The 23,996-nt window shown below is 39.8% G+C and overlaps 1 protein-coding gene across 6 annotated transcripts in view; it reads left to right on the top strand.

The window, feature by feature from the left end:
• The window catches only part of KIAA0232, a 67,738-nt gene that overhangs the window by 3,257 nt on the left and 40,485 nt on the right, over nucleotides 1-23,996 (top strand). For 3 of the 6 annotated variants that reach the window (XM_084517084.1, XM_084517085.1, XM_084517080.1), the window contains exon 2: nucleotides 13,702-13,743. Coding sequence is in view for 1 of the 6 variants with exons in the window: in XM_084517079.1 (XP_084373205.1) it covers nucleotides 13,975-14,205 (231 nt within the window). In the remaining 5 variants the exon portion in view is untranslated. Of the gene's footprint in view, nucleotides 1-13,701; nucleotides 14,206-17,015; nucleotides 17,132-23,996 lie in introns of those variants that run through there. The other 3 variants (XM_084517081.1, XM_084517079.1, XM_084517082.1) reach the window with 3 other exon arrangements.

Below are 23,996 nucleotides of genomic sequence, written 5' to 3'. Positions count from 1 at the left end.
ATCAGCTAACTGCAGGACTTCTCAAATGCTTTAGTAGAAAGAGATCTATACCAGCCAGTTACAACATTTTTACTGTAAGGGATCTTGGACTTTCCCCAGCAGCTGCTTGGGTGCATTTATAATGGTTGTTGCGGGATCCAATGTGCATTTTATTGGCCATGACGGTTTTTTGTTCTTTGAACATTCAGTAAAAAAGATTCTCCTTTCACAAGCTTCTTACTAAAAGTTCTTTCTCTAGCTATATTGGAAGCTACTGAGAATTTTGAATTTTTAATGTGCTATTTCCTTTTTAATTTCACATGCAAGTATCTGGATTTACCCCCATCAAACTATTCCTTGGTTATTTAGATTCTGCTTATAACCTAGTATCTGTATTTCCACTTGGGCACCCGTCCTTCCAAGAGCTTTATTTCCAAGGAAGCAGCGTGGATGCTCAATTATAGATTTAATTTAATTTTTAACTTTTTTTTTTTGTTGAGTGTAAATTAATTTAAATTCATTTTACTGTTCTGATATTATATACAGTAGATTTAATTATATCCTGCTGAGTTTATGCATAGTCTGTATGCAGGCTTGCTGTAAAAATTTTCATTTTTAATGTAATTTGGGAATGTTTAAATTTCTCATTTCAGTGATTTAGTGCATCAAGGAGGAGGTTTCAAACATACAGTCAACGCGAGCTTTACTCATGGCTGTAACTTTCTAGGTCTTACTCGAGAAAGGATTGCAGGTGAAAACTTATTCTCTGTGCCAAAGGAGAAAAAAAAAACACATTTAGAAATAAAATTAAATTGTAGTAGGGATAAAATCTGAACATTGTTTTTTGTACTTCCTGTAACTTAAAGAAAAATCTTCCCCATGCTGTTATTAAGTTAATGTAAGAGTACCGAGGCAACAAGGCGTGCTCGGTGGGCTGGGCTGGGCTGGGCTGGACGAGACTGGCATTTTCCTATCAGCTGTGTGACGGAGTGAATCGAAGCACGTTGTTGCATCTTAACGTGCCCGTGGTTGAGATGCTGGATGGAAAGGAGGAGCTGTTCAGCCATTCATATGTTATTAAATCGGGTGTGGGTTGGGTTTTCACTGCTGTTTTGGAGACTCGGTTAGATGAGCTAGCCAGGTTTAGGAGAGCTGTGTAGTCGTGCTGCAGGAGGGGCTTTGCGTCCTGTTAAAGAAAGTGCAGAGATAAGAGAGTAAGATTTTAGGGGCTAGCTGAAGGCCGGAGAAAATAAAGCCGTTTTCATAAGATTGTGTAGTTTTCCCATCAGAACAGCGGGGCTGAGTTGCAAGGTATGCTCTGCAAGGTTATCCCAGGTAATGTTAGCTTAGTCAAGATTTGGATTGAGATAATCTTTAACAGTAAAGTGGCAAAACACGCTCAAACATACACAGAGTGATTAAAGAAATTATTTTGGTCATTTAGGATGTGTCATATATGCTTTTTAAGAAAATCCAGTGTTTTATTAGCCTAAAGGAAAAAGGCTGCTCGAAGCATCGCTAATGAAGAAATCAGGAATGCATATTGCTGCCACTGAATGAGTAATTAATTCTCACTAAATCCTTGTGACACCGTAATCTGTTATTACAAACTTGAAACAAATTTGAAGACTGTGGCTGAGTGGGAGTGCAACCTTAAAACAGGACAGGGAATTTGGGGTGCTGGAGTGTCCTGAAAGGAACAGAGCTGGCTTCCAGCGGTTTGTCGGAGCAGTGACTTTCCTTAGGAAGTTGAAGAAATAGCTTCTGCTTTTTCATGGTGGTTTAATTCAGCTGGCTGAAGGTTTTGAGCTAATGATTGTTACTAATTAGCTAAAGGTTGCTGTTGAGTGACTTTCATTCTGGTGCTGTCTTCTGGGGTAGAAGTTCACTCTGTTGCTTCCCTGGCCGCTGCACTCAGCGAGGGCACAGAACAACCCAGGGGGCTTCTTGCCTTAAGTCTCCTATTGAAGTCTTTGGAACTGCTTTGCTGGAGGTCACATTGAGTTGTGTGGGGTGACATGAGTTATAAAATGATTCTGGAGGCCCAGCTGTTAGTTTAATTTTCACATTTATGTAGATGTGCTTTTTTTCACCAGCTACTCTGAACAGGATATCTTGTCGGCTTGAGAAAAACCTCAGAGTTCCAGTTTTTAGTAACTTTGAACTTGAGTTGTGAAAGAAATACCTTGGTTAACAGCACAGTAACTTCCTTGAAGAGAAGTAATATAATGCTGAGCCGGTGTTTTTGTAAGAGATTTTCTGCGGTGATGGTTAAATATTCTGTGTTTCAGTAAAAATACATTTTCCAGCTGTCCTTTGAAGTAGCAAATGCTTAGTTTTGTTTTAAAAGCAACGCTAACCTGTCCTACCTGCTTAGTCTGTAAACTTTTTTTGAATAATCAGTAATATTTTTAAGGAATGTATCTAATCATATAGGTGAGATAGAATATGACAACAAATGGCAGCACCATTTTTAAGGAAGAAGAAGAATTTTTTTTCCCCAAGGGTGTGACAGTATAAACTGAACAAAATACATATTAACATGCAGTTGAATGCCAAAATATATATTAATTCTTTCCTTAATTGTTACTCTGTTGAAAATTGTTGAGTCTCCTGCTTCTATGCTCAATTTGATAAATATACGGCATTTTATTTACTAATACTTCAGATTAAAAATCAGAGGTGATAAGGGTGCAGGGGAAAAGCCAGTGCGACAATTTCCTTTGTAGCTCTGCCATATTTTCTTCACTGCAAAGTCAATATCTTCTCTGCTGGTTAATTCATAGAGCTCGGAAATTCAGCTTTTCAGAGCTCTTCATTAGCATCGAGCTTCTTGTGCCTGAGATATTAGACATTTTTGCACAACTATTAATGAAAACCTTCTCTATATGTAGCTCCCAACTGAATTTGTGATACCATTTTTTAATGGAAAGAGATACTGAAAATACTGTATAGTCAGGCAAGAATATTTATTTTTAAAACCCTTCGTGGGGCTCTTTTTAAGCTTTTCAAAAAGACAGTAATGAGTGCTTTGAATCACAGACCAAGTACAGAAAACCTCAACCAAATATAGAGGACTTCAATAGTAAGCATTCAGAGAAGAACCACATGCAGGTTAATGAAATAAAGTAAAACGTATAGCGTGGTCATTGCTGGGTACGGCTGGGTTATTGACTCTGAAGGTATAAATAGCTGGAGAAATACCTCTGCCTTTAAATGGACAGGAGCTATTGCATGTCTGGAATTCATAATTCATTCTCCTTTTCCCTCCCCAGCTGAAAGATGCAAAGTATGCCTCAGACTAAATTTCATTTTAACTGAATTAAATGCTATATAGTTGCATGAAAAGGGTGGCTACGGGGCAGTGAAGAGCACCTGATGCTTTATTGGGGTGGCACCACTGCCACTGGGGGGTGATGCCCCATGAGTCAGTGCCTGGCAGCCGGGTAGGGCACACGGATGGCTGTGTCCATGCTTGGAGAGGCTCTGAATCTGGAGGCAGGTCTGCTGCAATGGACGTCTGCAGGTGTTTGTTCTCCAGGCCATTACTGCCTGCCTGGGAATGGGGTTCAGGCTCCAGCAGAGAGCTGCTCACAGGAGGTGGCTCGAACTGCTCCAGGAGTTGGACAAGGCATCAAGAAGGCAGGAAGCAGAGGGGTCAAAACAGTAGAGAGCATTTGTCTGATCTTTCCATGATACGGCTGCATCCTTCTCGGTGGCGTTGGAAAGCCCCCATGTGTTGTACGTGGCAGAAAAATTAGTAGGTCTATTGAGATGGGAATGGTAGGAAGCTTACAGGTTTTACGTGCCAGAAGTCCTGAAGATAAGTGTCTCGGTGGGTTTAAAACGTGCCTCCTTGGTGATCTTAGTTATATATTTGGATTTGTTTTTTATTAGCTCTGTTTCTTTTCTTAAACCTGAGAGAATTATCAAAGAGTGATGATAGTAATCAGTAATGTGCAGTCTGCTGCTTTTGTACATGCATGTAGGAAAAGATAGAGCTTTTGATAAATATGTCCTTGTAAAAAATTCTCAGGGGTCTGAACAAAAAAGACTAGCTGTCTCCTCCTTGAAGTTACAGCTAGACAGGGACTTCTCTCCGGCCCTGCAGCAGTCCATCCAAGCCTTCCCTGGGTGTTACAGACGTGAGGTGTGCTGCTGAGACCTGCAGTTTGAAATTGAAACGCTTAAATCATGCTGATACCCTTCACTGGGAAAAAGAAACACAGCAGAACTGTCGGAAAGCTGGTGTTGGCGTGGCACTTCGGAGGTGCATGTATGCCTTCCTCTGAACCAGCACCCAGTGTTCCTCTTGCATTCTCCACACCTTGGTGATCTGCAATATTGCAGGCTAGCTGCAGTGCTAGAGTTAACCTCTCTGTTACCAGAACCTGCAGCAGCAGTACTGTGACATCTCCAGCTGCTGTTGCAGAGGGATTCTGCTTGTTTGAAGGCTGAATCTGCTGAGTTACACAAAGGCGGCAGTGCCACTTCCTCTCTTACACCTGATGGAGAAATTCTGTGGCAACAAGAGTTGACCGCTTACTTCTGCTTGCCACCTGCCCACCAGAAATGATTTTTCTCCCATGTACAACAAACCGCTCTCATTCATCCGTGCAGCCACGCAGTGGATAGGTTTTGTACAGGGCCAAACTGCTGAGAATCTCCTACCGTTCCTTCCAGGCAAATGCTGGGACATCCTCTCACGGTAGCAGTGCACAGCTGAGGTGCCGTTTACCCTGCCTGGCTTTTGTGTCAGCAGGTTTCCCCATGAAGGTGCTGCTGCTGGTGTCGTTCTTCTCTTGAAAGTGTGTTACCGCTAGGATAAAAGCCCTCGCTTCTAGTTTTCACAAACTGGCACTGGTGCTGGTAGTAATAGTAATTGCTTCCAACTTTGTCAGTTACCTGTAGTTTCCTAAGTTCACTTTTAAAGTAGAAAATGCTTAAATTCCTTGCCTATAGATTCCAATTTGTATTTTTAAGCTTATTAAAAATTCGTATTTCTAAGTTAGGTGATGTGAGTACATGTTGCTTTTTACAGATAGGATTTTAAAAAGGCTGTAGTCTTGTTTAAACAAGTAAAACTTAATTCAAGCACCACTTCTAAATTTAGTTCAAAAGCTTTAACTTTAGTTCAAAATTCAGTTTTGGACAGTAATAAACTAAACTGGAAAAAAGGCTTTCTCGTGGCAGTATACCTACATTTTTATTTTTTTTTTGTGAAGAGAATTATTAGGATTGTATTGATAGATGGCTAACCTCGTTTGGACAAATTCTAATTGAAATGATGTAAATGGTGCCAATGTTAATGATGGCTGGCCAGTGAGGCAGTATTCCACTCCTGTAGTTTCATACATCTACAAACATCTTTTGGTTTATTAAAGCTGATCAATATTTGAAGGTGTTCTTAATAGTCAAAAGGCATTTTTATAACAAATACAGAAACTTTTGGAGATGTGGTAGTTTTGGCAGGGACGAGGGGAGCAGTTTACAAGTTCGCTGCCCTTAAACTTGTGTGGTACGGCCACACAACGGATGTGTGGTACCAGAAATTGCTTCATTTATCAGCTGTGTGAGCTCTGTCAGAACTGCTCCAGACTCCCTGAAGTTAATGGGAATGGATGTACTGGTTATGTGCTGTAAAATGAAGTTACTGCTTTTGGATTTTTTTTTAATACATCTTTGATAGTGAGCCTTGATCTCCTGAAAGTTTCCTGAGCGATGCTCTGAGACAACCATACTCTGTCTTGAAGATAGAATTTGCTCAGTAAAATATTAAGACACTGTTAAAAGAGGTTCTGCAAAACTTGCCGACTGATAGGGCTCATGAGTTGCATCCCTACGTCCTGTTAGTGGAGAGCCACTTCCTATGTATTCACCATGTAAAGGCGCTTCTAAGAAGTGTGCTGTACATAATAGGAACCCTTTCAAAAGAGTCAGCCTGTGAAGCCACTTCCAGATCTTGTCATTCTGGAAAGTAAAGAAGTTTTGATATGCGATGGACATAGTGTGCTGTGACTGTTTGCAGCGTCCGGAGGTTTTGCTGCTCGGTTGTGCTTTTCCCTCTATCTTGCCTCTTTTAAACTAACAAATTGTACATCTCCCAGTTTATTTTACACATTTTAAGGAAGCAGACTACATCCAGCTCACCAAGAATATCGGCATCTCAGCTGTGCAGCTGAACCTTGTGCAGGCGCCTCACCGGCTGGCTCGGCAGGCCTCCGTGACTGTTCCCCCCAGCTCCGTTAGCGCTCTGCTCTCCGGCAGGATTGATGTTCTGACATCTTGTCACAAAGTTCGTGTGTGTTAATGCGCAGCTCTGCGAGTGGATCAGCTAATTGAACTCCTCCAGCTCCTTTTCTTTGGAGTGGTGTTCTTGTATTATGGTGAACATGAATGTTTTATGAGAACAACTGTACTGGTGCAGACAAAGGCTTTGTCAAATCCAGTACTTGTCTGCAGCAGCACCTGTAAGTGAGCTGTTGCAGAAGAAAAATGAACAGGGGGAATATTTGGGATACCTCTCCCGAACAGTACCTCTGCCCCGCACTGTTCTCAGTCTTAAAGGGATTTCCTGAGCCCGATGTGGTTTGCCTAGTTGGAAACTTTTGAGGGACCTCTCCTCAATTTTGTTTGGAGCTCATCTAAATATGTATGTTTTGTGTCCTCAGAATCTGACAAGGAATTCCTCATAGTTCTTGTGTGAAGTTTTGTATGTAGTTCTTGCAGTCGGTCCCTATCCAGGGAGGGCAAGGCTGTTTTGCTATCACAGGACCGAGGCTCTGTGAGCTGCTGTGGGTTAGCTGACACCGCACAGCCACTTGCTCGCTTTTTCCCAGCAGGATGGGGAAGAGGATCAGAAGGGTAAAAAGGAGAGAACTTGTGGGCTGAGATAAGGCAAATCAATGGGTAAAGCAAAAGAAAGAATGAACTCGCTGCTTCCCCCTGAAGGCAGATGTTTTGCCATTGCCAGGAAAGCAGGGTTCCTTCATGCGTAATGGGTACGTGGGAGTGTAGATGCCCCAACTCTCAACATCTTTGTGTTGTTCCCCCATCACCACGTCTTTTCCCCAGCTTTTACTGCTGAGTGCAACACCACACGGCATGGGACATCCCTTCGGCCACCCGGGTCGGCTGTCAAGGGTCTGCCCCCTCCCAGCCCAGCCTCCTTGCTGGCCAGGCAGCCTGAGAGCCAGAGAAGGCCTTGACACGGTGTGAGCACCGCCCTGAATAGCTCCAGCACCACAGTTATCAAGGCTGGTTTGGTCACAAAGCCAAAACGTAGCAGGATACGAGCTGCTGTGAAGAAAATTAATTCTAGCCCAGGCCAAGCCAGTGCAATCTCTACCTCATGCTCCTCACTGTTCATGTATGTGTGTGTTAAGTACGGGTTGGGATAATTTAAAGGTGCATCCATCACAGCAGTGTACAGCGAGTGGGCAAAACCTGAATGTGGTGCCAGAGATGGCTTTGGTTTTGTAATGTGGTTTGGTCTTTTGACTGCTGCTGGCTCCTCGTTTCTGGTTTCATGAAGTTTCCAACATACTACTTAGGAGCTTGTTTCTGCGGTGAGCAGTGAGCTCAAAGCTCACTGTTTTGTATAAGGAGCTTATTAGTAGTAGCACGAGGGTTTTATTCCTGCCTGGTCTCCCTTCAAGTTTATCTACGTGGAATTTTGTTTGATTTTTATTGCCGAGTTGCTCAGTTTCATAAAGTCCTGCAGTTTTTCAGTTGCTCTGTGCTCACAGTCCCTGCTAGCTTGCTGTAACTTGCTAAATTCTTCTCTATGTCACTTACCCCATCTTCCAGGTCATTTATGAATTTATTAAGCAACACAGGTCCCAGTGCAAAATCCTACAGAACTGTGCTCATGCCTTCATTTGTGTCATCTTGGTTATATCTGCGTTCTTTCTCTTCGCTAAGAAAATGAGGCTTATGTGGTAACTCATGAATTCTTTGAGTAATTCCATTAAGCATTTACACAGGATTAGTAGCTTCAGATTTTCATTTGGATAAGCGTTATGAAAATAGGTGAACAGATTATTCAAGGAAAAAAAATCCTGCAGTGACAGCCACTCACTGGTTTCTGTCCCGTGTGTGCTTCTCTGATTTGACTGAGGTACTCTAGAACCTATACCCATTGTGAAAACAAAATTGTACCACTCTTGCATTTCTCAGTAATACTTTATTTATTTATTTATTAAAAAAAAAAAAAAAGGAATTCAGTGTATATATAAAAGTTAATCCTAAATATCTAAAAGAGCTGTGTGTATGTCTGCGACTACTTTAGCGCTCCTTGCTTTGATTCCACTTGGGTGTTTTAATCTGTGCTTGTTGTGACACAAGGCTACTGAAGCTTTGTGGCAGAAATTGTCTGAAATGGGATGGAGGGAGAGATTAGTTTCCAGCACAAGCATTATCAATTTTTTTGGTTTACGATAGTGTTTCAGAGCCTTAGTCATGAATCGAGTCCCTGCTCTATTTGTTGTACAATAACATCAACCGTCGCCAACACACAAAAAGGCTGTCCTTGCTCTGAAGACAACACAGCCAAATTTCTTAGATTCACAAAGAATGTGATTAAAAAATAACAGCTTCTTCTGGATTCACATGTCTTTTAAATGCCATGTGAAATTCATTAAGGACACAGATTCCATTGTTCACTGGATTTTTAAATAGGCTTTGTTTCTGGGCTTTGACAGTGCTTTCCCCTGTGTGTGACTGTTTGGTTTGCATATTAAGGATTTGTTGAGATTTTTCACTGAAAGAAACAAAACAAATGATGGTAAAATTGATGATTCCTCCATAATGCATCAGAGAAAATGTGGACTTCTGTTACCATCATATGATGGGACGGTACTTTTGATTATCAGTCTTTTAGAGGGGGACTGAAAGTTACTTAGGTGAATTCATAACTTTTAATGTGTTACTGACCACACATGATAAAATTTTCACTCTTGATTTATAGTAATTAGGATTTGCAGATTTACCCATGTGTAGTTGTCGGGGAGAGGAAGGATTGTTTGCTGGCTTTTAATAAAACTATTCTGGGGAAAAGTACTACTAAAATTTATGTTCAAGTTAACAAGAGTGGACTTTGATATTCACATTTAAAGAAAGAACTCCGTAATAGCTTTTTCATTCCTTGAAAAATTGTCATACATTGTCAGAGATGGAAGCAAAGAAAACCCAACTTTCAAAAACGAGAGCTTTTAATTGTAAACTATGTCATGTGCTGGCACATTTCACCAATTATTAGAGGAAATTTTGTGTAAACAACCCTTAGGATAACTACTGTGTGACAAGGTTTAGTCTAATTGTGAACATCGAGAATGAAGCTCTGGAGGCCCAGGTGTGATGGTTATCCCTCCTGGGAATGGAGGGAGGGAGGAAGGTGGCATCTGTAGCTTTATCTAAGAGGCTGACTTCTCTGTAGAAGGTGCACAGCAGTGTGTAAGAAAGCTTTGTTGCCTGAGAGTCTTTATTTGCAGATTATGCAAAGAAATAGATCCTATTGTAGATCCTATTATTTTTTTCCAGTTGGGTATGGACCCTGGTATTGTGAACTTAACTCTGCAAATGGTTTGCCTCATTTTAAGTTATATTTTTATGATCTACAAGAAGCAGTCTTGTCCTTTAGTTTACTGCAAGGACAGTAATAAGGCACTTTTTTTTTTTTTTTTCTATTCCAATATTTTCTGCTCCTTTAAGTCTTGATATTAGGTATATCTTTAGGAAAGCTTGTTAAAGCATGAAGTCTATTTACTTTTTTCATTTAAAGGTGTTTGTTCAGAACCTTGCCATATAAATGTAATTTTCAGGGGCCTCTTGGTGCTGATAAAATACAGATGAGGCAACCTTAGATTAATTCAGTGGGTTTTGTGGTTTGGCTTTGTTCACTGTTTTCCAAGATTAGAAACGATTGGGGGGAAAAAAGAACCAACTTTCCCTCTTAAGTTCTGTAAAATAACTGCTTTTTGTACAAAAGGGAATGATGGAGAAAAAAGTTGGTGAAGGTGTGGAAATGTCTCACCTGGCGTGATTTTGTAGAGTTTGCTCTTTCTGTTGGGATGCTAGCACTTTCTGGGTGGGCCTGCATCAGTTTAAATGAAGAGTGATTTAATTACATCTTTATTTTATTGTACTCTTTAGTAATCTTAGTGTAATTTTGAGGTATAAAACTTATCTGTAGACACAACTGTCACAAAGGTATTTTTGTGGCTCAAGATGCTCTGAATTATTTTTATGAATTTGTCACAGCAATAGCGACATCCCATTTTGCTTACAAGGAAGACTAAGATTTTATCTTCAAAAAAGACTATTTACCATAAAAGACAGCATCATAGGGACTGGCGTGGAGCGTTCAGCTTCAATTTCCATAGCATTGGTCCTTCTCCTGTGGTTTTTTTTTTTTTTTTCCTACAGAACACTTAGAGCTGTTGCCTTTGCTGTAACTACGTGTAAGCATACTAAAACTGAGTGACTGTCTACAGCTGTTTGTTTTTTGGGTTCAAGGAACGTTTAGTGGTTATCACACTGAGTCAAGTTTTGAGGAAGAGAATCTATTCTAAAGTAGTCGAAGTGGTGAAGTCAGTGTTTATTTACACAATATTGCAGTCTCTTTCCTGCACAGGACACTTTATAGGCTGGCTGTCACTGACCTTGTGAAGGTCATTGATTGGTGTTACAAAAACTGAAGGCTACTTAAAAGGAGGATGTGCTAGTTAGTGGGGTAAGGGGAAACTCTTTCGAAACAATTTCATCGTGTATTTTTGACTTTGGCATTTGTAAGTAATCAATACAGTTTTCACAAACTATTGGTAGATATGTGTAGATTTTTATTTAGTAATTGTCATTACAAGGCATGTCCCTCCATCATATTTTACAGCTGGAAACAGGGAATTCTTTCCAAGCTGGTAGTTAATGTAACAAGCTCTGCACTAGTTCCTAAAGCTGCATTGTCGTGTCTGTGTTCAGGTTAGCTGTGACCATCGTGAGGATGGAGGCTGTATTAACGAGACAGTGTGAAAGAGATCCGAAAGGGATGCTGACTTATTTCTCAGATAATGTTACCTGTGAAGTTGAGCTTCGCATCTGTTAGCAGAAATGTTTGCTATTTGATAGACATGTGTTGATTTGATATGAAAAACCTCTGTCTAGTGCTGGGTTGGGAAAATGTTTCCCAGTTTGCACAGAATTTTGTTCTGAAACATAATGGGAATAGGTGCTTAGCACTTCTTGTAAAGCAAAGTACTCGAGACAGTTGTAACATGAGAACTCTCAAAGACTATTTGAATTTTTTTTCAATTTCCAGTTTTTATATTTGTTTTTTTTTTTTGAAACATAATAAAATAATGTTAAAAAGAGGACTTGAAATGTGATATTCAAAAAAGCTTGACCAGTACTTGAACATCATAGAAATTTTATTGTCTGTTTCTCAACTCCAGCGATGATCTCTGTCTCTCTTGCTGCCTCTCCCCACCCATCTAAGAAAGCCAGGCGTACTGCAGCTGGTCAGCCAAAGCGATGCTTTGTCACAATAGATCTCAGCAGCTGAAGTCCTCCAGTGCCTCATGTAAATACATGTCAAGATAGGAAAGAGAGGCTGTGTTTTCACCTTATTCAGGGAAAAGCTGAAGCATGAACTGAGTCCTTACAAGATGCTAAATATGTAGCCATGTGTCTGAGTAACTCTGGGTTGAAACGACTCATTTTCCAGAAGCCCTTTGCTATGCTGTGTGTCAGGTAGTCAAAGCATTCAGTGGAAAATGCCACCACCTTAAGCAAGCCCTTCCCATGTTCTCCCCTGGACTCGTTTTGATGGTGTCTTTGCAAACCACTGACAGCTTCAGATGTGTCTTCTGCCCCCCATCCACTCTCTGCGTGCTGTAAGAGAAAAGATGAGAGGTAGATGAGAGACCTACAGGATTAGAAGCAACACGTTTCTTGGTTACTATCTCCCCCTTGCCTTTTTTTTTTTCCTGTTTGTTTCCCTCTTTTCATAATTGCACGCCCCAGTGGAACTTTCTACCAGCTCTGCCCAAACAGTGCTGATTTCCTGAACGTTCAGCTAGTGCTGCTCCCTGCCCCAAAAAAGACAGCTCAGGAGGGCAGTTTCCCCAGATCTTTAAAATGTAATGTCTGGGGAGCATTGAGCATGGCAGTGTTCATCGCATGAAGAGATCCACATCTCTTCTTGTGCCAGTGGGAAAAGGAAAGAAAAAAAAAAAACAAACAACTTTGCAAGGTGTTTCACTGTACTGTTATTTATGCTTGCCTGTGAGAGTCTGACCAATACAGAGATGTTACTGACACAGCCTGAATACTGTTGTGTTACCTCCTTACTCAAACACAGATCTCCATCGGAGCCATAAGGTGGCTTTAACTGTAGGGTAGGCTTTTGTCAGCTCTGTAGCAACTGATCATAGAGCTTTTTTTTTTTTTTTTTTTTTTTTTTTTTTTTTTTTTTTCCCCCCCTGATGCTGTCACAGTTGATTCAGTAAAGCTCTGGAATATGCAGCTGTACTGGGGCAGTGATGCAAAGAAAAACCTGTAACTCCTAAAAACTGTGATCTTTTGTTTTGTAGACATAGGTGTCAGCTGTAAAGGCACCTTTTAGTTTTTGTTTGGCCCCCAAACATGTGCTACCTGCACCCTATTGTTCAGTTACCTTAGGTGATGGCTGTTGTGAGCAAGTTGCTCCCAGCATCTTGCAGGGGGTTGAAGCAAAGCAGGAGGTACTGCTTAGATGCTTCAGGCTTCTTGTTTCCTTTCCTTCAGGCTTTGTTTCCTGCAGGACCTGCCTTCCTCAGGGTTAGAGGAGAGAACGCCTCCACATGTGGGGCTTGCACGTTCTGCCCCTCACTTGGCCAGAATTGATTTGGGGTTACAGGTGTTCTTACTCTTAGGCTGGATTTTCTATCTTAAAATATGGGTTAGAGTGTAAGCGTGCTAAGGCAAGGCTGGGGTATTCAGTTACATATTGAAGGTTGAATGTTAATTCTTACATGTATCAATTCTGCTCAAATTTTTTGAAGTTATTTCAGAAATTCATATATTTATGTGGACAGGTTTTGCATGATGAAATGCTCTGTTGGCCTGAGGCAAAGAAAATACTGAAACTTTAAAAAAAAAAAAAAAAAAAGAAAGAAAAAAAAAAAAAGAAAAACCCCAAACCCAACGATAGCAACTATTTAGTGATAGGGTGTGAGAAACAGTTCTATTGGTCTGATGAAACTCCTGGCCAGATGAATTTCATAATTTCAGTGTTTTATAAGCATGATGCTTGTTTTTTGTTTGTTTCATAAATGGTTATCACATCAAAACAGTAGGATTATATTGTTTTGTAGTGATGCAAAAGATGTAGTTTGATATCAACTGAAGTGAATTTCTTTGTTCAAAGCGTCTCTTTTCAGCTGATAAAGTAGTAAAACCTCAACTTGCTTGTAAAGCTGGGCCAAACATATTTCAATCAATGCATTAGTTGTGAAGCGTTTGATGAAGGAGCCTGTCTTTCTGCATTAGAAAGTGCCTTTTCTGAAGTCACCTTTAAACTTGGAATAATGCCTGTTACTCTTGGAAAGGATGCTGAGCAGCTGTACTGCATAGGTGGAGTCAGCAGTATCTAAATGACTACTTTTGACTTTGTTTATTTTTCTCTGTTTAATATTATTCATGTATGGATATCTAATATCACAACTTCTCATTTTTTCCTCTTTATAGGTCCTGCTGGGGACTTGCATCTGGCCTCAATGTGAAATTAAGGTAGAAAAACACATCTACATATGTGTTTGCTATTAGGATTTAGTTTATTCACTGGTCATGCCTGAAGAGTGATGTTCGTCTCTAGACGGCTAACTGCCAGGAAATATAAATGATTGTCCTAGAAGTCAAGCCTCTCTCCTATTTACTGGAGTGAAAATCACCTCCAGATACCGACGGAATATCAACTACAGAAAATGCTTCACGTTATAAGGATGCCAACCACCTAGATTCATGCGCCCTATCTGTACAGTTGTTGTGGATGGTTTGCCATCTGAAAGCTCCTCAAGCTCTTATCCAGGCCCTGTATCTGTTTCTGAAATGTCTCTGCTACATGCTTTGGGTCCAGTGCAGACCTGGCTGGGACAAGAGCTAGAGAAGTGTGGCATTGATGCCATGATTTATACTCGGTATGTCCTCAGTCTTCTGCTGCATGATAGCTATGACTACGACCTGCAGGAACAGGTATTTACATATTTTAGATGTTGTCCAGTGAAAGTGAGTTTTTGTATCAGTTCTGTTTTGTGTATTGTACTTGGGCATGGCTCCCGTGGTGGGGGGTGGTTGTCTTTCAGTGTGTGGGTGGAAGGGGGGTATAAACCCACGGGGATCAAATTCAGTGGGTGAGCTGAGGTTGGTGTAGTGAGTTTGCTTTATCAGCAATCACACTGAACAAAATTTCAGCATTACTGCAATCAATAGTAGAGTTATTAATACTGGAATGTCATGTGTCATAAACATAGACCTTCAGTACTCATGCCTTTAAGACATATTTAATATTGGAACATGAGTAAACTTGTGTAATTTTTGTAAGCTGTGTGTCAAATTAGGCTGCTTCACAGTAGCCTGTAGACTTCCCATCACTTCTCCTTACAGATTTAATCTCATGCAATTTTCAGTAAAGAATAAAAAGGAATACGTATTTTACTATCCAAGGATCTAAAATATTTTATTGCAAATAGAGTGTTTATCTTCTAAAAGAATGTTAATGCTGAGTTCTGACAAAAGGCATGCAAAAGAGTTGTGGAACAGCAAATTGCGATACATGGCCCTGATTCAAAACGGGTTGGGGAGCAAAAGTGAAGCCATACAACAAACAACTCAGTTACTGTTCCCATGTGCCTTTATTGCTAAAGATTTTGTGTGTCCCAAGAATATTCTCTTTGCTCCTAATTTCATCTCCTTTTTTATTATTTTTAGGTGTGTATGTGTTTGTTTTTTTCTTCATTTCTCTGTATCATGAATCTATATTAAAATACTGTTAATAGAGGATTTTTTTTTTTTTTGGATGGAGAACTTGAAGTTCCAGCATTTTCAAGGAGTGAGGGTGCTGCCTGGACTTCTTTATAACATGGTTGCAATTAATATGAAAGGGGGAAGGAAGGAAAGTGTATACCACTTATTTGGTGGCTTCATTATTAGTTCTTTTTTCTTGCTGTTGTTTTGGTGATACTTTGAATATTGCAACCTAAGTCCTTCAGATTTTTTTTTTGTCTACCTTTTTAAAAATTGAGTAAGAGCAATGCAGGATATTGTGGAACAGATGTGAAAATAGCTGAAACGAGGAAAAAAAGTCATGTACTGCTAGTTTCTGAACTCTTAGCAACTGTTACTGTGCATGAAAGCCCTCCATGTTTCTGTTGTGCAAAACAGAAAACTTCATGTGCAAAAGTAATTTATGTGCGAAAGGTCATCTGACGACAGTGGAAGCCACCAGGAACAACCTCATGATTTATAATAATAATGAAGATAAAACAAAAAACAAAAATGCTGGAAGCACTATTCAGAAGATCTCTAAACAGTGAACTTATTTAGGTCTTGGTCAGATGTGAATGGCTGCTTTTTGGAAAGTGGAGAGAATAAAGTTCTACAACCCATTAAAAAGGAGGGCTTAGGGGGAGGAGAGAAAAACGAATCAAGTGAAACCCACCAGAATTTTAGAAGGTTTAAAAATAACCCTGTGGCTAGACTTCTCAGTCCATTTTGGAGCATAGTCATAACTGTAAATCACTACTGTGATAAACTAATTTTGGCACTTCAGTCATTTTAAATTTCTTTTTATCACGCCTTGCAAGAAGCCGAATAACTGCATTACGAAAACCTCATTCATTTTATTTCTCATCTCAACGTCTTAGCTGGGTGCTTTGTGTAGTGATAGCAGAGCTTTAAGGAATGTTCCTGTTCTTTTTCCAAGTTGATTATCTGAACTTAACGAGCCAAAGAGAAGAGTAGCACATGCTGACAGCATAGCCCAAATGTGTGTTGCTGCACTGGTGCTGTAAGACACATAGAGAATGTCTTTTGAATGGCATTTAGATATTAAGCTTGAAAGTTTTTCTACCTCCTCCAATTTGATCCTTGCTTATAACACACTTATCATATTTGTTCACGTTATTTCAATAACCATTCTCGAAGGTTTGAGGTCTAGTATCAATTGTATCAATTTGGTTTTGTGATGGCACTCTGTAAAAGTGATTGGATGCATATGTTACCAAACGTGCTATCTAATTTCTTTTTTTGAACAGCTTAAGTCTTTGAAAACTGAAAATATATAGGAAGAACTGAGGAAATTTAAAACATGCTCCTCTGTATTTTTTTTTTATTATGACCTTGCATTTTAAAAAGAATTTTGGTTTAGTTAAGTCATTCAGAAACAAGAGTCTAGTTCTGAAAAACAAGTTTGCATTGAAGCAGTTTCAGTTCAATTTTGATGATAGGTACAATATTAAGACAGACAGAGGAAGAGCAAATACCAGCACTGTTTACAGGTAGGCATCAGGGAAAAGTGCAGCAATTAAATATCTAAAGGAGAGAAATATTTTACGAGTAAAATATTGAGAGATGCTGAGCTTCTGATTAATTCCAGGGGAAGAATTGGTTCTTGGCATCTCAGGAATTTTTCCCCCATGCAATTCTTTTGATTCTTGAGAAATAAGACAATTTCCAGGGGAAGAAATATCCTCAATAGTGGATTTATTTAAATTATTTTTCTTTTCTTTCTGTGGGGGCATGATTAGCCATCATTTCTTTCCAAAAACACAGCAGTGATGTCTATTTTGAACAGGTTAAAGGGAATCTCTAAGCACTGCACAGAATAACAAATAATACTGGAATCCATTCTGATGCTTGGGGTAGGAGAGTGCCGCAGGGGACAAACTATTTAGGAAATACTAATCTTAACGATAGTGTATAATCATCTTCATTAGAGATGTTGTAAACTGTAGTTTAGATAGTCATTAAGATCTTTCCTCCTCAGGATGTTGATGACATCATTAGCACTGTTTTAATTGCTTTAGGAAGCCTCCTTCCTTGCTTTTTTTATGGTGTTTTGGTGTCATCAACTGCAGCAGGGAAAATTGATGCATGAAGTCGTGGACTGAGTTTTCATCAGGTAAGTACAGAAAGATTTAAAATTAAAAAATGAAGCAAAAAGCATCCACAACCTTACTGTGTGAACCCAGCTATTTAAGATGTCAATGTTACTGTGTTAGCAGTTGCTTCTGTTTACAGTGACAAAATAACTATTTCAGGAGGATATGGGAGTCTTAATTGACTAGCTCTTCAGGGTTTAGTGTTGAGAATAAGCAAGATGTTCCCTTCTGTTTTGTTAGTAATACATGATACGTGGTTCCCATTCTTGATTATGCTGCTGACTTCTATGCCTCTTATCACTTGATCACTTTTCCTCCAATATTACCCAGTTCTGTACAATGAGGTAGTTTGATATATGGATAGAAGATACAATGTGGTTAAGGGTTTGGGATGTGTGTTTTTTTGGTTGGTTGGTTGCTTTTTCTTATTTTTTGTTTTGTTTTCACTGTTCATTCCATGGCTTGCCCAATTAGAGTGGTTTCTGTTGGGTGTAGTTACATTTTAGCAGGTTTAATATTGCTGAATGCTAGATAAGTAAGCAGTGAGTTCTTAGAGACTTAATATTGCCTTTTTTCAAGGCTTGTGTGTAGAAGACATAGTGTTTTCTGTACAGAAATGGTAGATGAAAGTGAAACCCTAATACGCTGCAACCAAGTTTTGCTGGAATGTTTGCATTTTTTGTTCTGACTCACTGGCTTGAATCTAAAAATATTGGGAAAATGGATAAGAAGGTATGTTTTGCCCAGCTGTATTCCCAAATCCTAGAGAGCCTTTAAGGAGGGGATCTCATTCATGCTGAATTGCACAGTGCCCCCAGAGCTGTTAGACATTGCATGCTGCAGTTATGCGTGTATTAGACATAGCTATCAAGTATTTCTGTAACACCTTCTAAACATACGCACTGTAAATGTTATAAAGAAAAATAAATACTGAAGTTAACTTGATTATCATTGATATTTATAACATAATTTTTATTCAAGCCAGTTGTATCTGTGAACACTTGCTGCCTTTAGAAATCCAAAAACTTGAGATTTGAAAGATCTTAAGCAGTCCTTAATTCTTAGTGCTTTTGGTCTGTAAAGGAAAACCTTAGAAAAATTGGTATGGATTTAAGCAATAGACTATGATGGAAACTTAAATGCAGAATGTTTATTTTAAGTGTATAAGCTTTACCATTTGTATTTTATTTTTGTTTGTTTAGAAATAAATGATAAATAAAAGTTAAAACCCCATGGAATTACTGAGGAATCTTTAAGTTTGGGGGACCCAAGAAATGATGCTGGGGGATAGCTGAAAATTCAGAGGCACCCTTTTGACTGCAAATTAGACTGTCTCAAACCAGAATGCCTTGATCTTAATGTTTCCTGATATTCAACTAACTAGGTGCTTTAAGATTTCTGACTGTAGTTTAAATGCTAATTAAAAGTATATTTATAGATACATGTGCTCTCAAACCAGTTTGTGATACAGAAATACTGCACTAAGATAGCATAGTTTGTGCAGCACTAAGCATTGCCCTAAAATATATTGTGTGAAATTGTATTTCACTGGTCTTCATTTGCTCTGTATTAGAGTCAGTGTTCTCTGCTATCTTTTATATCCTAGTTGTCAGCACAGCTCTTTCAGAATATAACAGGTTCATCTTTTTTTTTTTTTGCCTGCGGACAGTTCTTCCTTTGGAAGGAAACAAAACAAACAAACCAACACCCCAACACAGAAGCAAACTAACCCCCAACAGCTAGACACTGCGAGATAAAGGCTTTGTTTGTAAGCCTCTGGTCATGCAGCAGGAAGGCCTAAATGCATTTGTTATGCATCCTTTCCATATCAAGTGCTGTCTGTTTTTTTTTTTATCTCCTTCTTTTCACTTTTTTTTTTGAAATTGACCTTTTTTCTGACCCTCAAAAGTAAAAATCCTAGAGAATTTTTTTTAGAAAGATAACGCTTTCAGAAATCTTGGAATTAAGTAGCTGTTGTACTGCAAACCGTGCTCTTCTGTGACTGCCATGAGATTACCTCTTGATTTTGAAGTTTGGGGGAGATGGCAGGAGGCCTTTCTTGAAGATTTATTATTTACAGACTCATTTGAAATAGTTTTGTTCAGGTGATCTTTTACATATGGGGATAGAAACAGTCTTCAGAGTAACAGCTACACTTCTGCTGGATCTGATCATAGCTTCTAGTCTTACTTTTCATCATTAGCATATACTCAGAGCCCCAAAATGCAATTTCCTCCTTTATATAAAGGGAAGAACAGGGTGGTGGAAAAGAGGCCTCAGCCCACACATGATAAACTTTAGCTCCGTGCCCTGTGGCTGGATCTCCACAGCTGCTTTTGGCCTAGCTTTGTGCAATGGGCTGGGGATGCTGCCGCCAGCCGCCCTGCACTTGGTGATGTGCTGGTGACAAGAGACACTTCTTGCTGGCAGCACTGGGCCACCAGCCCGGGTTATAGGATCCAGCCCAACGTGTGGCATTGCTCTGCCAGCCATCCCATGGGAACCCAGCAGAGGGACCCGAGGAGTGGATTCGTGTCAGAGTAATGGCCATTTAGGGGTTAAGGATTTATTTTAGGGAGATAGAGGTTGTGTTTTGCTGTGGTTGTTTTGTTTTGAAGTGACAATCACATCTGCAACGTAAAGGTGTAAGGGGAAAGGAGGGTTTGGTCCTCTCTACTAACCTAAGTCCGTATTAAACATTAACTGGCTAGTGTGCCTTTCTAGCAGAACACGACAATGAGGATTGCAATTGCTCTTTTGTCATCCCTAAGAAACAACTGGGTCATTGAGAAATGATTTGTTAATGAATTAAAATATGCAGAGTACAGTTCCGTTACCGTAGGGCAGCGCCTGTGACTGTTATGTGTAAGTGTTACTAAGTTTCAGAGTTCACCAGCAATTTATAAATTTGAGGTCCTTAGAGTAATCCCGTGTGTGTGTTTGCAAGATTGGAAATAAAGCTTTTTCTCATACATAAACATAGAAAGTGAAGAAAGAGCAAATCCATCGGGTATGGCAAACAGTCCTCAAGTTAATATGCCAGTATGGCTTATTTATTAATAGGAAATCATTTAACTTTTATAAACTATCACATAAGTAATTTTAAGAGTTTGTAGAGGAAAACTTAGCTGTGCATTTTGTTCAAGGGAGACTAGCTGAGGACTATCAAAGTGTCAGTCTTACTTAATCTTTTGAAAATAAGTCCTTTGTATGTACAGAACTTGGTGAGAAGCTGCTGGCAGTTTGAGCACTGCAGCTCAGGTTCTTACGGGTGCAGTGCCTCTAAGGGACTCAGCCCCCCCCTCCCATTACTTGACACTTGTCCTGTTAATTCAGACATGATTGCTCTGTCCCATATTTCTGTCTTGGTGACTGCTAGACAAGGGCTAGAGCTGGTGCACCGTGGATGGTGCATTTGTGTTCTTACTGTTTTAAGGGCAGGAATTGTGATGGCAGGGACTGGAGCTCACCAGCAGGCTCCTCAGGTCAGTGTCTTGTGCAGACAAGGTGTCAGGGTGGTCTGCTTCAGCTGATACCTTAGTGCAAAAGGCGGTGGGAGCTACTGGAAAGCATTTGTTCTCAGCAAGTGTGGTTACCAGATATTTTTTATTCATACAGTCTCCTGTCTTTGTACTCGTGTGTGCAATCAAGTTTAAGTACTGATGCCTTTGCAAGCATGTCTGTTCCATGGTGCGAAACATCATTTCAGGACATCAGAGTTACCTGGGCTCTTTGGTGCCTCTTGGGTGTGCTAGCCTGCTGGAGTAAGTGCATCTGTCATCTAGTTAATGATATCATCAGCTTCTCTTCTGAGTAATCAAAGCAATCTTGGAAACATGTACCATGTTACCTTTTTGTGACTTTCTAAATAGCATCTAATGCTTACTTATCCTGTATCTCTCACTCAGTCACCTAAGAATAATGGAATCACTTCTGTGTTGTTACCACTGCTGATCTGTTCTTACAAAGGCTTACAGAAGGTAGAGCAGAGGTACAAAATTAACTGCCAGGCTAGTTATTCTTCCTGCGGGTCAGGATTTATGCGCAGCCATCTCTGCACTGATATAAGTGTCCTGGTTCTGACTGTGGGGCTGGCTGAGATACCTCGTTAGTGCTCTTCATACTGCAGATCAGCGTATGGCAGTCCACTCACCATGTCTCCAAGCACAGGTGTGCACTACCTAAATTCTGTGAAATCAGATGATTACAGTAGTCTATGATGCTTGCCACACAATTTAATTCCTAAGTTCAAGAGAGCAATGATAACATGCTAAATAAATAAATGATAAATAACTTCCCAAGTCATAACATGTCCCTGTCAGACATCTGGACCATGTAGCAGCAGTTTCTGTTGAATTTCTGTCTTTATCTGCCATGTAGGTAAGGCATGTAAGTAACGTGATTTCTTAGTAGCCCTGGCTATAGCGTTACTACGTTTTCTTTTCTACGTTTACTTTAATTGGAAAACTCAAGGCAGCCTGCTCTTCAAACAGGATTTCAACAGATGCAGCATTTGCATGTTCTCTAGCTCTTGGGAGTGGGTGTGATCAAATTTCTTTTGCTTGGTTTCAGCCGAGAGTGAACAACACGTAGACTGCTCTTTCAAGTTTGTAGGATTATAAGCAAGAGTTTGTAATTGACACACACTCAATTTACAGTATTTTATACCCAGTTTGATTGGCTTTGATATGTCCAGTTCTTCCCTGCCTGCAAATTGTGGACTCATCGGTTCTGAATGCCTTGAGGACCTTGAAGTCATAGCAGCGCATGCTGTGGTCTCATGTACTGTCAGTGCTTCTCTTACAATTCAGCCACGTAGGATTGTCGTGCTCCGCTTGGAGCAGCTGGGAACGAGGTGACTGCAGTGGCTTTGCAGGTACTTTGCTATACCCAGAGCTTATCACATGGTTCTCTGCTTCTTCACAAAAAGTCCAAGGTGAATTCTTCCACTGGTAAGAATTAGATTTGGAATAATGATCTAACAATAAAGAATGCTTTTTGGTCTCCTCCATTCTTTGGCCAGCATGGCTTCCGACACGGAGAAGGCTTGTGCTGCTCTTGCTGAGTGTCTTTTGGAGAATGTAAGCTGAGCTGGTGCCCCTGTTTTCATGTATGTCTTCTGAATTCTAGCATATGCATTAACTCATTATCTTTGTCGCAGTCTGAGGCAAGGCTCAGTCGGGAATGTCAGAGCCAGTCCTCATCCATTAGACCTTTAACTTTCATTGTAATGAGATGCAGTTCTCTTAAGCTTGTCACAAAAGCCATGATGAATAGATAGATATCTAAGCAAATTCTGAAAGTTTTGTCCTCACTATGTTTAGGGGAAGTATTTTATTTTTTTTCCAGGAAAGATCACTTAAGCTGTTCATGCAGTCTGCTTCTTGAATAATTTTAAAGATGCAGTTTTCCCTTTACTCTGCGCTATGAGATCCTCCTACAGGTAGTAAGGACCTAATCTATTTTTTATATAATTCGTGGCTATTTTCTTCCATTCCTTTGCCTATCCCAACATCTCGGAGTTGACTTAGAGTTTTTTGATGAAATTTTTGGAAAAGCTTTCTTGCAGTGCACAGTAGTTCATACCCAAATATCTGAATATTGTATTTGATTATTAACTGTGAAATTAACTTAACTTTGCTGCCAGAAGAAGCCAGGATGCTGTACCCCCTAGATTTTCATTAGGTCAGATTGCATAGCCTGGGCTTTTTTATGTTTATTCTTCCCTTACAAGTCTTGATAGCTGACACTGCCTTAAAATAAACTGTTGATAGACTTAAGCAGAGAAGTTTTTATGGACAACATGTTAATAATCAAATTATTTTGGGTGTGTTTGCAGAGAAGAAACATGAGTGCCTTTGGAGAACACTGCTGCCTTGAGTTTAGGCTATTCCATCTCATAGGCAGAGTAAAGATTTGCAAATTTGGGGTTTGTAATGCCATATACAGTTCATGACCTCAATGTTGCAGTTGTTTTGGGTGCTCTGTCTTTTCCTGCTTTTGGGTTTCTTTCTAAGGAAGCAAGGCTCATGCATTCATCATTCTCCATATGAGCATCTACTGTAATTTTTTTCCCTTTGGCCTCTCCAGTAAATTGGTAATGTATTTTGTTTGCATTTGGACGTTTCAAGTTTTGTAAGAGAGGTTTCTCCTGCAGCTTGGTAGAGGCTAATGCCCTGCTTTGGAACAAGCAGACAAACCTTAATTGTTCTATATGGCACTTGATAGGAACTGGCCCTTCATTCATTCAGCAGGCATACAACTCCAAACTATTTATGGCAGAAATATCTGTCAGCTGTCCTATTGAATCTTCGGCAAATGTTTGTCACTCATTAAAACTGTGTGGTTATTTATTTTCCTTTAGTTGTCTCTTAATCTGTTTTCTGAGAGTTACAAGAAGGGAAAATTGTTCATAGGTGTTTTATGTAGTCTTGCAGGACTCTGCCTACCTTAAACGTCATGGGCATTTTTTTTCACATTAAAAATTAGATAAGCGACTTTGATATTCTTTGAGTTGGAATCTTAAAGGGAGAGACTCTATATTTATTTCATATATGAGAAATTATAGAATCATAGAATCTTTTAGGTTGGAAAAGACCTCTAAGATCATCACATCGAACCGTTACCCCAGCGCTGCCAGCTCTACCACTGAACCATGTCCCTGTGCACCATACTTACATGGCTTTTGAAGCCGTGAACCACGCCATGCCCATTAGCCAGAGAGCCACAAGGGATTGAATCCTTCTTATTTTTTGTATGAACTTATTACCTGAGCTTGCCGGTTGAAGCAATGCGGTTTGACTGGCCAGCAGTGACATTTAGGAGAGCAAAAAAAAATGCTAAACCCATAATATGCTCAAATCACAAGTGGTTGGTACTGAAATT

Source organism: Aythya ferina, assembly GCF_964211825.1.
Source record: "Aythya ferina genome assembly, chromosome: 4".
Lineage (NCBI taxonomy): Eukaryota > Metazoa > Chordata > Aves > Anseriformes > Anatidae > Aythya > Aythya ferina.
This window is presented reverse-complemented; position numbering and strand designations above follow the sequence as displayed.